Here is an 11990-nt window from a genome sequence, read left to right as displayed (position 1 = left end):
TCCCCGATGGCTGATTTTGGGTATGACATCTCGGACTTTTACAACATTCAAGGAGAGTACGGAGATCTGGCGGCATTCGAGCGGCTGTCTGCAAAGTGCAAAGAGTTGGGATTGCATTTGATCTTGGACTTTGTGCCGAACCACACGAGCGATCAGCACGAGTACTTCAAGAAGTCGGTACAAAAAGAAGCCCCGTTCACGAATTACTACGTGTGGCATCCGGGTGTAACGAACGAAGATGGAACTAAATCGCCACCATCGAACTGGATCAGCGTGTTCCGAGGTTCTGCGTGGGAATGGAACGAGGATCGTCAGGAGTACTATCTGCATCAGTTCTTGAAGGAGCAACCCGACCTGAACTACCGCGACCCGGCTTTGGTGGAAGAGATGAAGAACGTTCTCAAGTTCTGGCTGAATAAGGGCGTTTCCGGGTTCAGGATCGATGCCGTACCTTACCTGTTTGAGAGTAACGAGGTGGAAAATCGTTACGTTGATGAACCTTTGAGCAGAGCTACGGATGATCCGGAAAACCCTGCCTACCTTATTCATGACCAAACTATGGACCAGCCGGAAACCTACGACATGATCTACCAGTGGCGTGCCGTGCTGGATGAGTTCACCGCCAAGGACAACCAAACAAGAATCATGATGACCGAAGGTTACACGAGCATCCCGTACGTGATGAAGTTCTTCGGCGAGGGCGAACGAAACGGTGCCCAAATCCCGTTCAACTTCCAGATGATCAGCAACTTGCGCAAGGCAAGCACCGCCTCGGACTTTGCCCGTTACGCGAACCTTTGGTTGGACAACCTTCCAGCGGGACGTCGCTCCAACTGGGTGCTCGGAAATCACGACAACAACCGTATCGGATCGCGACTCGGTGAAGCCAAGATCGACCTGTACAACATCGCCCTCCAAACGCTTCCGGACATTGCCGTCACGTACTACGGCGAGGAAATCGGCATGGTTGATCAACCGATCCCGTTCAACGAAACCGTCGACCCGGCTGGTCTTCGTGCTGGTCCCGACGACTACGCGCTGTACTCGCGAGACCCCGCCCGTACGCCCATGCAGTGGAACAGCGATAAGAACGCTGGCTTCTCATCCGCCGACAAGACCTGGCTCCCAGTGGCCAGCAACTACAAGCAACTGAACGTGAAAGCCCAAGATGCCGCCCAGAAGAGCCACCTGAAGCTGTTCAAACGGTTGACCAAGTACCGCAAGCGCCAGATCCTAACCCACGGTGACCTGGACCTCAAAACCACCGACTCCAACCTGGTCCTGTACAAGCGCAAGGTCGACAAGGTCGGCTACGTGGTGGTCGTGCTGAACTTTAGTAACGAGCCGCAAAGCTTGGCCGCCATCAAGCAGCAGTTCCCCGGCGCCGACGACAGACTCCAGGTGGTCGCTTCCTCCAAGCTGGTCACAATCAAGGACAGCAAATGGATCAACGTGGCTGATACGCAGCTGCCCGGTGAAAGTGCCATCGTCCTGCAGAAGCTGTGGGGCCCCAATCCGATCGTCGTGTACGAGGCCTGAGGACGCGGACATTCCGGCCCAGATGTATTAAAAAATATTGCACACTTATAATAGACGCACTTCAATAAATTAATCCCCCTGCACAGAGCACTGCACAGCACATGGAATAAAAAAGATGTTTGATTTCTAGAAATTTCGAACCAAACCATCTTCTCTTCTTATTAACCACGAGGATTATGATTAACAAACTTAAATTATTGCATATTAGTGAGAAATTTTTTACAAGGGTCAAGATTTTTCATATAACCCTAATGTGACGAAAAACACATCACATTGTAAATTGGATTTTCTGAAAAATTGAGAAGTTTTAGAGCTATGAGATTCTTTTCTCTTCTTGAAAATTGTTGGGCTTGCCAATCCTAGCAACTTTGTCAAAGACATTAACATTAAACTTTAATTTAATTAAATTTTTATCTCGTGATCTATGCCTTCTACGACCAATTTTATCAATTTTATAAGAGCAAGCCCTGGAATATCATTTTTTTTGAACGTAGCAAATGACCAACTATCGATATTTTGACACTTTGAGGCAATTTTGAGGGCCGATTCTGATTTAGTGGGCAAAATATATGAAAGCTGGACAAATTTAAAATCTCGTAAGGGTCATCCCATACACGTTTCCCTTGAAAATAAAATATTTTCAAAAGTAGATATGCAGGGTGAATGCGCTAATTGGAACGACTGACTGCTGTCAAAAGCACGACATCAAGTGCTCATAGTAGTTTGAAAACTGATTTTGACGTTTGAGTGCTGTTTAATTTGAATACGTTCGAATTAGCGAGCATTTGAATTAGCGGACATTAGAAGAAGCTAAATTTAAATCAACGAATCCGCTCAGTATCGAGTTTAAAAATCAGGCATCTGAGATTTGTTCAGCGTTTATATTGCGATGCCAGTGTGCTCTCTTGTACCACAGACAACAGACGTTTGGGCTCGATTCTTCCCTTGTGTAAATCATTGCTACAGATTTTTTAGTTGTGGCAATCCGTTTGTGGCGCTGCAGTCGCTTTGCCCTGACACATTGCCCGCTGTCAAAATATCGCTTTCCGCCTACTGTCATTTTTCATTTTGTTGGTTTTCAACGTTTGTAACCGTTTGTTCTGGATGAAAAGTTGACTTCAGCCTAGATTTCAGCCGATTTCAGTAAAATCACTCGCGCTTGCAGCTGCTTGACAAATGTGAGGCAACCAAAGTGGCCAACCTGGTTCCTGAACCGAATTTAGCCCCGACGGATTGCCGATTGGAGTACGGCGTCGTTATAGAGGAGGTGTGCGAACGACCGACGTTCCAATCAAGATCCCCTCGGAAAATACGGTCGCCCGGTGTTATCATCAACGTAACGGAAGCTGCCACACTCCCCCCGCACCCGATTTTGATTTTATTTGTGTTCCGCATGATTCGCAAAATGACCTCTATGACGGGGCTACGCTTCTTGAACCTGGTGCGCATCAAGGAAGAGGATGGGAAGGGGAGGGGGGTGGGGGTGTTTGAGGATCGCTTGCACTAGAAATCCGGTGGGGGAATCTGAAGCGCCGGGGAGAGGCCTTTGGTATGGCGACGAGGGTTCGCTGGAAGTGACGGCACTTGAAGGTGGGGTGGGTTTCGAGGGCGTTGAAGAGGTTGATGTCTTGGAGGTGAGCGTTGAAATGATCGTGGTTGCTGGTTTGTCGGTTCCAGAGATAATCTTCGGAATGCGGTCGTTTGGGGCCAAAACGTTTACGGGGTTGGCCGTGATAGTAGCTCTTGTTCCGGATTGTTTCGTTTCTGGTTCCGGATCTTTTATCCTCCAAGAAACGCTTGCTCATCCCGATTTCCACCGGGTCTCCTACTTCTTTTAGCTAACCTCTATTGGTTTTGTTTATAAACACAACCAGCAAGAATTTGACAGCCTCAAGCGCGGCCTTGGTTGCTGTGTTTAAAAAAGCATCAGACTAGACTATTTTTTTAATATCGATAATTAAATGAAAAAAAAAACATCCACGTGCTTGTAAATCGTGTTAATTAATAATTAAAGTAGATTTACTATAGCATTTAAACATAATCTTTAACTTTTTATTATTTTTTTTCGAAAAATTGAAATAATATATTTTTTTTTTATATTTCTGGGTGATGCATTTTCAAACACACCTTCTCAGAAAACCATCATGGCTGCTTTAGAGAGTGGCAATAGGCTAACAGATGGCGCTAGTAGATTAGCAGGATGCGGCAGCCATGTTTTTACACACGATTTTCAAATTATTTTGTTCTAGCCGCTACGTCTGTTGTCTGTGCTTGTACTAAGCTTGCTGGGATACCTATCTAGATAGTACAAGAAAACTCACTAGCATCAATTGGTGATCTACCCGTGTGAATGCATCCTGGTGTTTAATAAATATGATTTTCCACGACCCAAACGTCAGCGTGCCTTCCGATCAACGAAGATATAGGAAGGACTTTCCGAAAACTAAAAATAAGGATTACAAACGCACTTCAAAATAATTTCTTCACAACATTCCTGAAAAAGTGTAAAATATTAATAAAAATTGGGCTAACGATTCATGATATTGAAAAAGTGTCAGTCTGTGACGAAAAGTCTCGTCTTTACAAACTTGTTTCAAAAGATTCGAGCTTTATCACAAAATGTTGAATTTTTTTTTATTATTATCGATAAAATATGCAAATCAGACTGTTTCGTCAAAAGATCAATGTGTACCTATTTTTAGTTTTTGTTTGATAGCACTAGATAAAAAAAATGTTCTGAAACCATCAGCATATAATGTTTTTTTTTTTTATAATGCCGTTCTACGCATAATTTATGATTTATGCGCAGCTCTTTAAATATTTTGAAGAAATATTCTGATTTCTTGCACTATCTTCTAACTTTTAATTCCTATTTTGAAATTTGTTGTGATTTTTTTCCCATTTTTCCAAACACGTACAGTTTTATATTACTACTTTTACTGTCCACTATTTTTTTAGTTTTTTATTTTTATTTCTTTTTCTCGTATTTGATCAACATTTTTTTAAATGTAAATTATTGTAATTTCAACCGATTTTAGCTGTCTTGAAAGATTGTTAGTCAGAATTTTAAGGAATTTTTTTTTTAAGATTAAAAAACTACACAGAAAAAAAAGGTAAATTTTACTCGACACGGAAATTCTGAATCACATGTAAATTCGGTTTATGTAAAATTAGTTTATGTAAAATTAGTTTATGTAAAATTAAGATCCGCTGTAATCGTCTGCATCACACGTAAAATCATGTTATTACGTATGAATCATTGTAAATTTACATCAAATCGAATTTAAATATAAATGATTAATGACGTGCAAAAGTGTAACATCATTAATGATGTAACATTCAGAATTATTTTTTTCTGTGTAGTCTAACATTTGAAGAAGGCTATTTGGTTCAGACACGGTCCAAATGGCATTTTAAAGTTTCATACGACCATTTCAAATGATAGGCTAGATTTTCTTTGCTACCCTAACTTATCTTTCCAACCGAATGTTCAGCCGATTTCAACCATTTTTATGTTTTGTAATTTTTTTATTTGGCTCAAACTTTGTGGGGCCTTTCCTAGGATCAAAGAAGCATTGGTGTCATTGGTGCACCCATACAAGTCTCCATACAATTTTGGCAGCTGTTCATACAAAAATGGAATGTAAATATTCGAAAATCTATATTTGGTAAAATTGTAGGTATTGATGAGTACAAGTCAGAAAAATAGGAACTCTGATTTATTTGACGATTGTTAAATAAATTCCTTCCAAAAACATATTTTTTAAATGTTAAAGTCAGCTCTAACATTTTAACACAGACGAAATTTTAATATAGTGAATATTTGACCTTTTTGAAATGTTAGTCTTGATCCCAAATTATCAAAAAAAATAATTTTCGAACAGATCAGAAAATTTCTTAAAAGTTTCATTTTTCAAAATTGAAAAAAGGACCATCAGTTGGTTTTTAAGCAATTTTACTGGAAATTTTGTGAATTCTTCGAACAAAATATTTTCAGAACGCTATTTAAAAAAATCGAAAAACGAGAATTTTTTCAGATAACTGACGTCACGGGTTTTGTGTTCTAATACAAATTTGTTTTAGAATTATTATACACGCTAATCACGCTGCAACAAAACAACCCTCCCTTCCACGTGGCCTGCTATGTTGCATGAACATCGCCACCCCTCGTGAGAGAACTTCTCACAAAGGTCACTCACTTTCCCCTCCGTGAAATTATCCTCGCCCCCGTTAAACGGCGGGGTTGAGTGCCAACTTGTGAGTTCCTTCCATTTCGAACCGCTTCCAGGATGCTGCCGTACCGGTTCTTCGGTGGACCCGATCTCACGATTCGTTGTCGGGCTTTCGGGATGGTCTGCTCTCTTTCTCTGTTATCACACTTCACGAAATGAGAGAGATTCGTGAGCTTGAGCGTGGATCATCCGGAGCGGGGGATAATGCTTTGTTTATTTTCCTCGTTTATTTACCGTATCGTGCACGCGCGTGTCACCAGTGAGAGAATGAGCATTCTCTGGATGTGAGAGCAAGCAAGGACTTTCGCGAGAGAGCGCGCGAGCGATGAGATGAGGATGCTGCGTGCGGTGACTCTTACTTCCCGACACTCTTACATCATATCTTTCCGCACAAATCTGCACGAAATTAGTGAGAGTTTTACTTTTAAACCGAGCGGTCGTTCGTCACGCGGTCCGGAAGCTGTACACGGCGTCGGCGGCACGTCTTCAGCGTCGTAGAAGAGGACGATGATGACACCACACTGATGACGGTTGATCCGATTTCCGGTGTTTATCAATCCGGCTTAGCTGCGGTGCAAAGAACCACAATCGGATTAGGAAGCCGCGAAGGGGGTTTGAGTTGCAGGGAGTTGGGGGAAAGAAAAGCTATTCTCGGAATATCGGCCAAGGATTGCAGCAAGGAAAGGATTAGAACACGATGCTGGGTGGTCGAAAGGGGGGAAGGTCGAACGGGGGAGGTCGACGAAAGTGACGTCGACGTCTGATTCGGGTTGTATGCTGGGACTACGATGAACACTTGTTCCGGAAACGAGAAGTTCGAGTCCTGTTACGAAACCTAGTTGACAAGTTGTTCATGACATTGTTGTCACGTGATTTTGGGCGGTTCGAATCTACTGGGAAGGACAGCAATGAAGACTGGTGTTTACAACTGATATCTGCTGGTGATCCAGATCGATCCCTGTTACCGAAGGAAGTCACGTCAACTAGTCCACGTGGGTCAGGTTCCCTGAAGTTCTACCGATCTACAGAGAGAGTGAGAGGGAGTGTGAAGTGATAAATTAATTAATTTCCACCCTCCGGAAGTGCGCGTGTGTGTGTGCTCTCGTGTCTGTGTGTCCGTTCGCTTATCAGTGTTGGCGCGAAGATTCGAAGATTCATTGCGTCCAGCGAAGAAAGCCAGAGTCGGCGAGCTTCCGGTTTCCTGCCGTCAGATAAAAAAAGTTGCGTGTTTGTGTTGTTCGCCCGGATCGTCTTCCGGCGCTGCTCTGCCCGTGTTTCACAAATGATGGTGCGTGGGTGTGGGCAAAAAGTGTGCCGTAATTAGAAGAGCGCTTGCCAGATAAATTTCCGAAAAATAAGGGAAAACTCTTCCGGAAGAAGCGACGCGCGGCTGATGGCCCGCGGCAAGTCCGCAATGGTCAATACCGGCGCCTTGCTGCTGGTTGGGATTGTGTTGCTGCTGCTGCTGCAAGGATTACCGGCACCAGCTGGCGCCACCGTCACCATCGTCAAGGATGACTACGAAAACAGTAAGGATCAACCCGCACCCTCTTGCTTTTATTGCGTGTGAGGGGGGACAAACCCCGGTACCAGGCAAATTGGTTAAAATTTATGGGACCAGGAAACTATCTCGTGTGACGTTGCCTCTTGCCTCTTGAGGGGGGAGGAAAAGGGGTTTCTTCTTCTTACACGAAAGATTGCTATCTAAATCGGCCGGGCGCAGTGATAAAAGGAAGTGGGAAATGGGGGAGACCACGATGGGATTGGGGGAGTCTGGGCTGCATGCCCTGTTGGGACGTCCTTGTGTAAGCGTTTTTCATTATTTAAAAGAGGGGAAGATGGATGGGTTTGGTTAAAAGTTGGTGAAATGTTTTAAAACAGTTGCGAAAGAGCAGGATGCTGGAAACTTATTTTTTGAACTTGGGTTGGTCAACAATATTTTTGCAAACATATTACAATACAGTTTTGAAACAATCTTGATAAATAAAGGATTCTTCCGCAAAAACTATATTTTATCCTATACTCATACCCAAAGCAAACATTATTATATTTGCATATTATGTTATTGTAAAAAAAAAATTCCCAAAAAATTAGGGTGCAACATAATAGGTTTTGCTAAACATTAAATTAAATTAATTAATTACCTTGAGAAAACTTGTTAAATATATTAAATTTGAACCAACATTATTAATTATTTATTCATGCATTTTAATAAAATCATGGCTTTTTAATATGTTCACATTTTTTTAAAGGGATTATAAGTTTAATAAGTTAATATAATTTGCCATTTTTTGAGAATCTCATGACTGTAATAAAGCATTAAGCAATAGCAGCCTAATCTATGTGTTTTTTAGTAACTAAATGATAATGGTAGCATTCTGTATACAGAAACAAAAGTTTCATTTAAAATAGGTTGAAATTTTGATTTGTTGAATATTACCTCTTTTTGAGTAATTTTACTTAAAAAATGTGGTATAAATGTGAACTTGATGAGAATTTATCGGAAACTGATGAATATTCACCAATTTCTGATGTAATTTTACACATTTTTTGTACACAAAATCCGTCACCATTTTCTGAAGAATATTACAATTTTTTTTTCGGTGTAGCAGAAAATGTGAAAACAAGCAATAAATCGAAAAAGTGACTGTAAGAAACATAAACAAAAATAGAAAGGCAAAATGTAGTGACAGGAGGTGGTAGAATAGGACAAGTACTACCAAAAACAAAGTTAAACTAAACAAGATAAATGCAAATTAATTTACTAAAAATAATACAAGAAAAACATAAAACAAGAGTAATATTTTTTTTCGTTGAACAAAAGTTGCTCAAAGAATTTGGGCTTAATTTGGGTTTAAGAGCATGCAGACTTAAATTTTTGTTTACCTCTCCTCAAAATCAGGGCGCAAAAATATTATTTATTGCTTTAAAAAGAAATATTGAAGGAAATAATTTGTACAAACTATTGCGCTTAAAGCTTATTAAGCTTTTTACAAATTTAAAAGTTCAAGAAATAGTTAAATCATTCATTTATATTTTACAAATTGACAGAAGCTGAAACTGTAATAATAGATTTCATATTTCGTGATAGTTTTCATAAAAAAATCCTTCCCTCGACTTTGATTAGGGCCGAGGCCGAACACTTTGAATAAAATTTGTAATTAATCTTAAAAATGTTCTGAAACTCAAAATTTCAAGATTATATTTTGAAGAGGGCATTATTTTGCTATTTACAATGATCAGTTGGTAAATCTGTATGAAAACCGAAAAAGACAAACCAATCATGAAAATAGTATTTTTGGAGGAAAGATTTTTCATGAGATGTTATAATTTTGCAATAAAACATTTTTATTGAAGTTTATCAAAGTTTTAAATAATTTCTTTTTATTTTTTTTATTAATCAGATTTGCTAATTTACAAAAAAAATAATCAAAGGGTGATTTTATTTAAGGTGTAGCAATGCTGCGGGATATTGCCAAGTCATATTTCACAAAACCGATAATTTTTTTAAAGTAATTGAAAGACAAACAATTTAAGTGAAATCATCCCAAAGCAGTTTAAAGTTTAACCAAAGCTAAGAAAAAGAAAAATTAAAAAAAATCCACGAAATGATTTGCTGTATCCTGTATTTTTAAGCTTTTTACGTGTTTTTGCATTTGGTATGAAAAAGGATGCAAATAATATTACACCCAAAGTTAAAGAACGAGGGGATAGTCCTTACGAAAAGAAACGTGAGGAAAGTGCTATTTAGCGAGAGTAAAGTCCTCTTGAGTGTTCATTCGTTCATTGAAACAGTTCATCCTATTGAGTGGCTTATATGGATAAATGAGCGCCACTTTGTCACCGAACCATGGTGGCCCATACGGCAAAGGCACGGTTCAATATGTCGAAGGTCTTGGGTTCGAGTCTCGGTACCGGTATTTTTTTTTTGATAGATGAACTTTTTTGAAGATGAACCCATGAGTAAAGTACTCTCGGTAATTTCGGGATTTATCCTCTCCGTCCGCAAACTGTACCATTTTACTACCGAATCGTGCTCTTTATCCTCTCGTATGCCGATGCCTAGTTCTGGGTGAAGTATTGTGAGAAAATTGCAAAGGAAAACTGAAATTCTAATATATGCTTTCTTAGAGATGTAAGGTTTACACAAAAAAATGTGGTGTGCTTCGTCAAAAGCTCGCTGACTAGTAATTTTATTGAAACATAACTTGTGAAATTTTCAGGGACAAGTTAACAAGTAAACAAGTTCCTGATTATAACAAAACAAATGTTCAAATGAGTGTTTCTAAATTGAGTGATCAATCCAAAGAAATAATTTACTAAGCACCCTTATTTTGAATTAGCATAGCATTGGTGTCTACCCGTAGTTGCTACTCTGTTATTGACCAGGACCTCCAAGAATTGCTCCGTGGACCACAGATGAAGAGTAGGGACCAATCATCACCACTTCGCAACTTTCAAATGTCCCTATCATGCTAGCCAATCACAGCGCCGGCCACGACCAGTGGTAAGACACGGGGAAGTGGATAGGAATTTTAGTCCGATACTTGAGTGATGAAGACCGCTAAGTCGGCTGCGTCTTCGACAAAGTATCACGTGAGGTTTGAGGGTGTTAGTAAGATGGGTGTGAAGCCAGGATTCACCGTGGTAAGTGATGCGGCCGGTCAAATCTATTGATAGTCCTTAATTCTTCGTACGTTCTTGGATACATTTTGGAAGCCTTCCAATTCGGTTCACCAAGCTTTTTGTGGTGACTTCTGGTCGTGTTGAAAGTTCAATATTCGCCTAACAATTATGCAACCAGTAAGTGTCCTTGAATTCAACTTGCATTCAATATTGCATTTCCTGTTCTTAGGTTCACAGATTCCAATCAAGTTTCTTGGATTCTTATAGCATTCTTAATCCTTCTAGTCAACTAAGCCTCGATGGTCTGGTGGTTAGCATTTTTGTCTGCTGACCCAAAGGACGGGGGATCAAACCCCGCCGCGAGCTAATGAATTTTTCGTTCATATTCAAGTGTTCAGAATTCCTTCTTTCCATAATTTCTCTATAGGAGCAGATGGGAATCGAACCCAGAACCTTCCGCTTAGAAAGCGAACAGCGTAGCCATTCAGCCACGCCTACCCCCTTAAGCACCCTTATTTTGAATTGACCGTAAATAAATATCTATTTAAGGGAAATAAAACTTTTTGTACAAAAGATGTTTGACCAAGAGGTTTCTTTTGAAACAGTCATACAATCCATGTTTTCACTAGATTTGTTTCAATTTTCAAGCTATTAAAATCATAAAATAAGCTCAATACCATTAATTGGCGATAATCTGAACTTCATTTAAAACAAGGACAGCAGCTTTGAGATAACTTAATAAAAAAAATGGAAATGTTTTTGTTGTGCTTTGGAATCGCAATTTTTAATCCAGAGTTGTTCAAATGAAAAAAGTCTCTTATAAATGAATTCCAAAATTTGTAATTCGCTTATATGTCATGACTAGAAAAGCTTAGCTAATGTATATGAAAATGACATCTAATCAGTGTTAAATTTTAGATAAGTTAAGAATTTAATGTTTTAGTGGGGAAAATCGGCTTGAGAAAAAAAATATAAATTATGATATTTTTTGCCAAATTTTAAATAATTGATGTACGTACATATAATACTCATTCCATTAAAACTATATTAAACAAGCTTTTCCCGGCAAACTTTGTCCGGCCCTTTTGGTTTCTTGACGTTTGTAACTTGTTTGCTTATTCAGCCTCCTGTGATCAAAATTTGATTTTACGCAAGATTTTACGCCACTTTTCCCATACAAACGGCGGTGTTCCGGAATCGGTCTGATAGTGGCCAAAGTGTCAATTAATTAGCGTATAAACCTTCCTTGGGCTTATACGAACCCAACACAACAAAGAGCACCTCGATCCGAGGCTCCGTATTGAACTGATTCGCGTTCGAACAAAACCCTCGAAATTTTTTATATATATAGATTAAATAGGAAAAACTTAGGCATTTTGCGGATCTGTAAACTAAAATTTAAAAAACTTTCCCTAATGAGCTAAATTAATGCTTATATTTGCCGTTTAAAAGTTTTAATGTTATAAGTATTCATTTTTTCACAACCAAATCGAAATTTTTAGACCAAAATTTGCATTATTTTATTCAATTTGGGGAGAGACGCTCTAATCATACTACATAAAATGATTTTTTTTATAAAATTCATCTTGATAA

General features: G+C 39.4%; 2 protein-coding genes across 5 annotated transcripts in view; both read left to right on the top strand.

The window, feature by feature from the left end:
• LOC120417054 (probable maltase) overlaps nucleotides 1–1639 on the top strand; it is a 1913-nt gene extending 274 nt beyond the window's left edge. Inside the window, exon 1 of the mRNA XM_039579006.2 lies at nucleotides 1–1639. This exon is cut by the window's left edge and continues 274 nt beyond it. Coding sequence (XP_039434940.1) covers nucleotides 1–1539 — 1539 coding nt within the window. The 3' untranslated portion in view covers nucleotides 1540–1639.
• A 4534-nt stretch (nucleotides 1640–6173) lies between these two features.
• Nucleotides 6174–11990, top strand: part of LOC120417046 (nephrin) — a 392997-nt gene continuing 387180 nt past the window's right edge. For 2 of the 4 annotated variants that reach the window (XM_039578998.2, XM_039578994.2), the window contains exon 1: nucleotides 6175–7300. In XM_039578998.2, coding sequence (XP_039434932.1) covers nucleotides 7165–7300 — 136 coding nt within the window. In that variant the 5' untranslated portion in view covers nucleotides 6175–7164. Of the gene's footprint in view, nucleotides 7301–11990 lie in introns of all 4 variants that reach the window. The other 2 variants (XM_039578995.2, XM_039578999.2) reach the window with 2 other exon arrangements.

This window comes from Culex pipiens, chromosome 3 (genome assembly GCF_016801865.2).
Source record: "Culex pipiens pallens isolate TS chromosome 3, TS_CPP_V2, whole genome shotgun sequence".
NCBI classification, from domain to species: domain Eukaryota; kingdom Metazoa; phylum Arthropoda; class Insecta; order Diptera; family Culicidae; genus Culex; species Culex pipiens.
The sequence above is the reverse complement of the archived record's forward strand: the minus strand, read 5'-3'. Positions and strand labels throughout refer to the sequence as shown.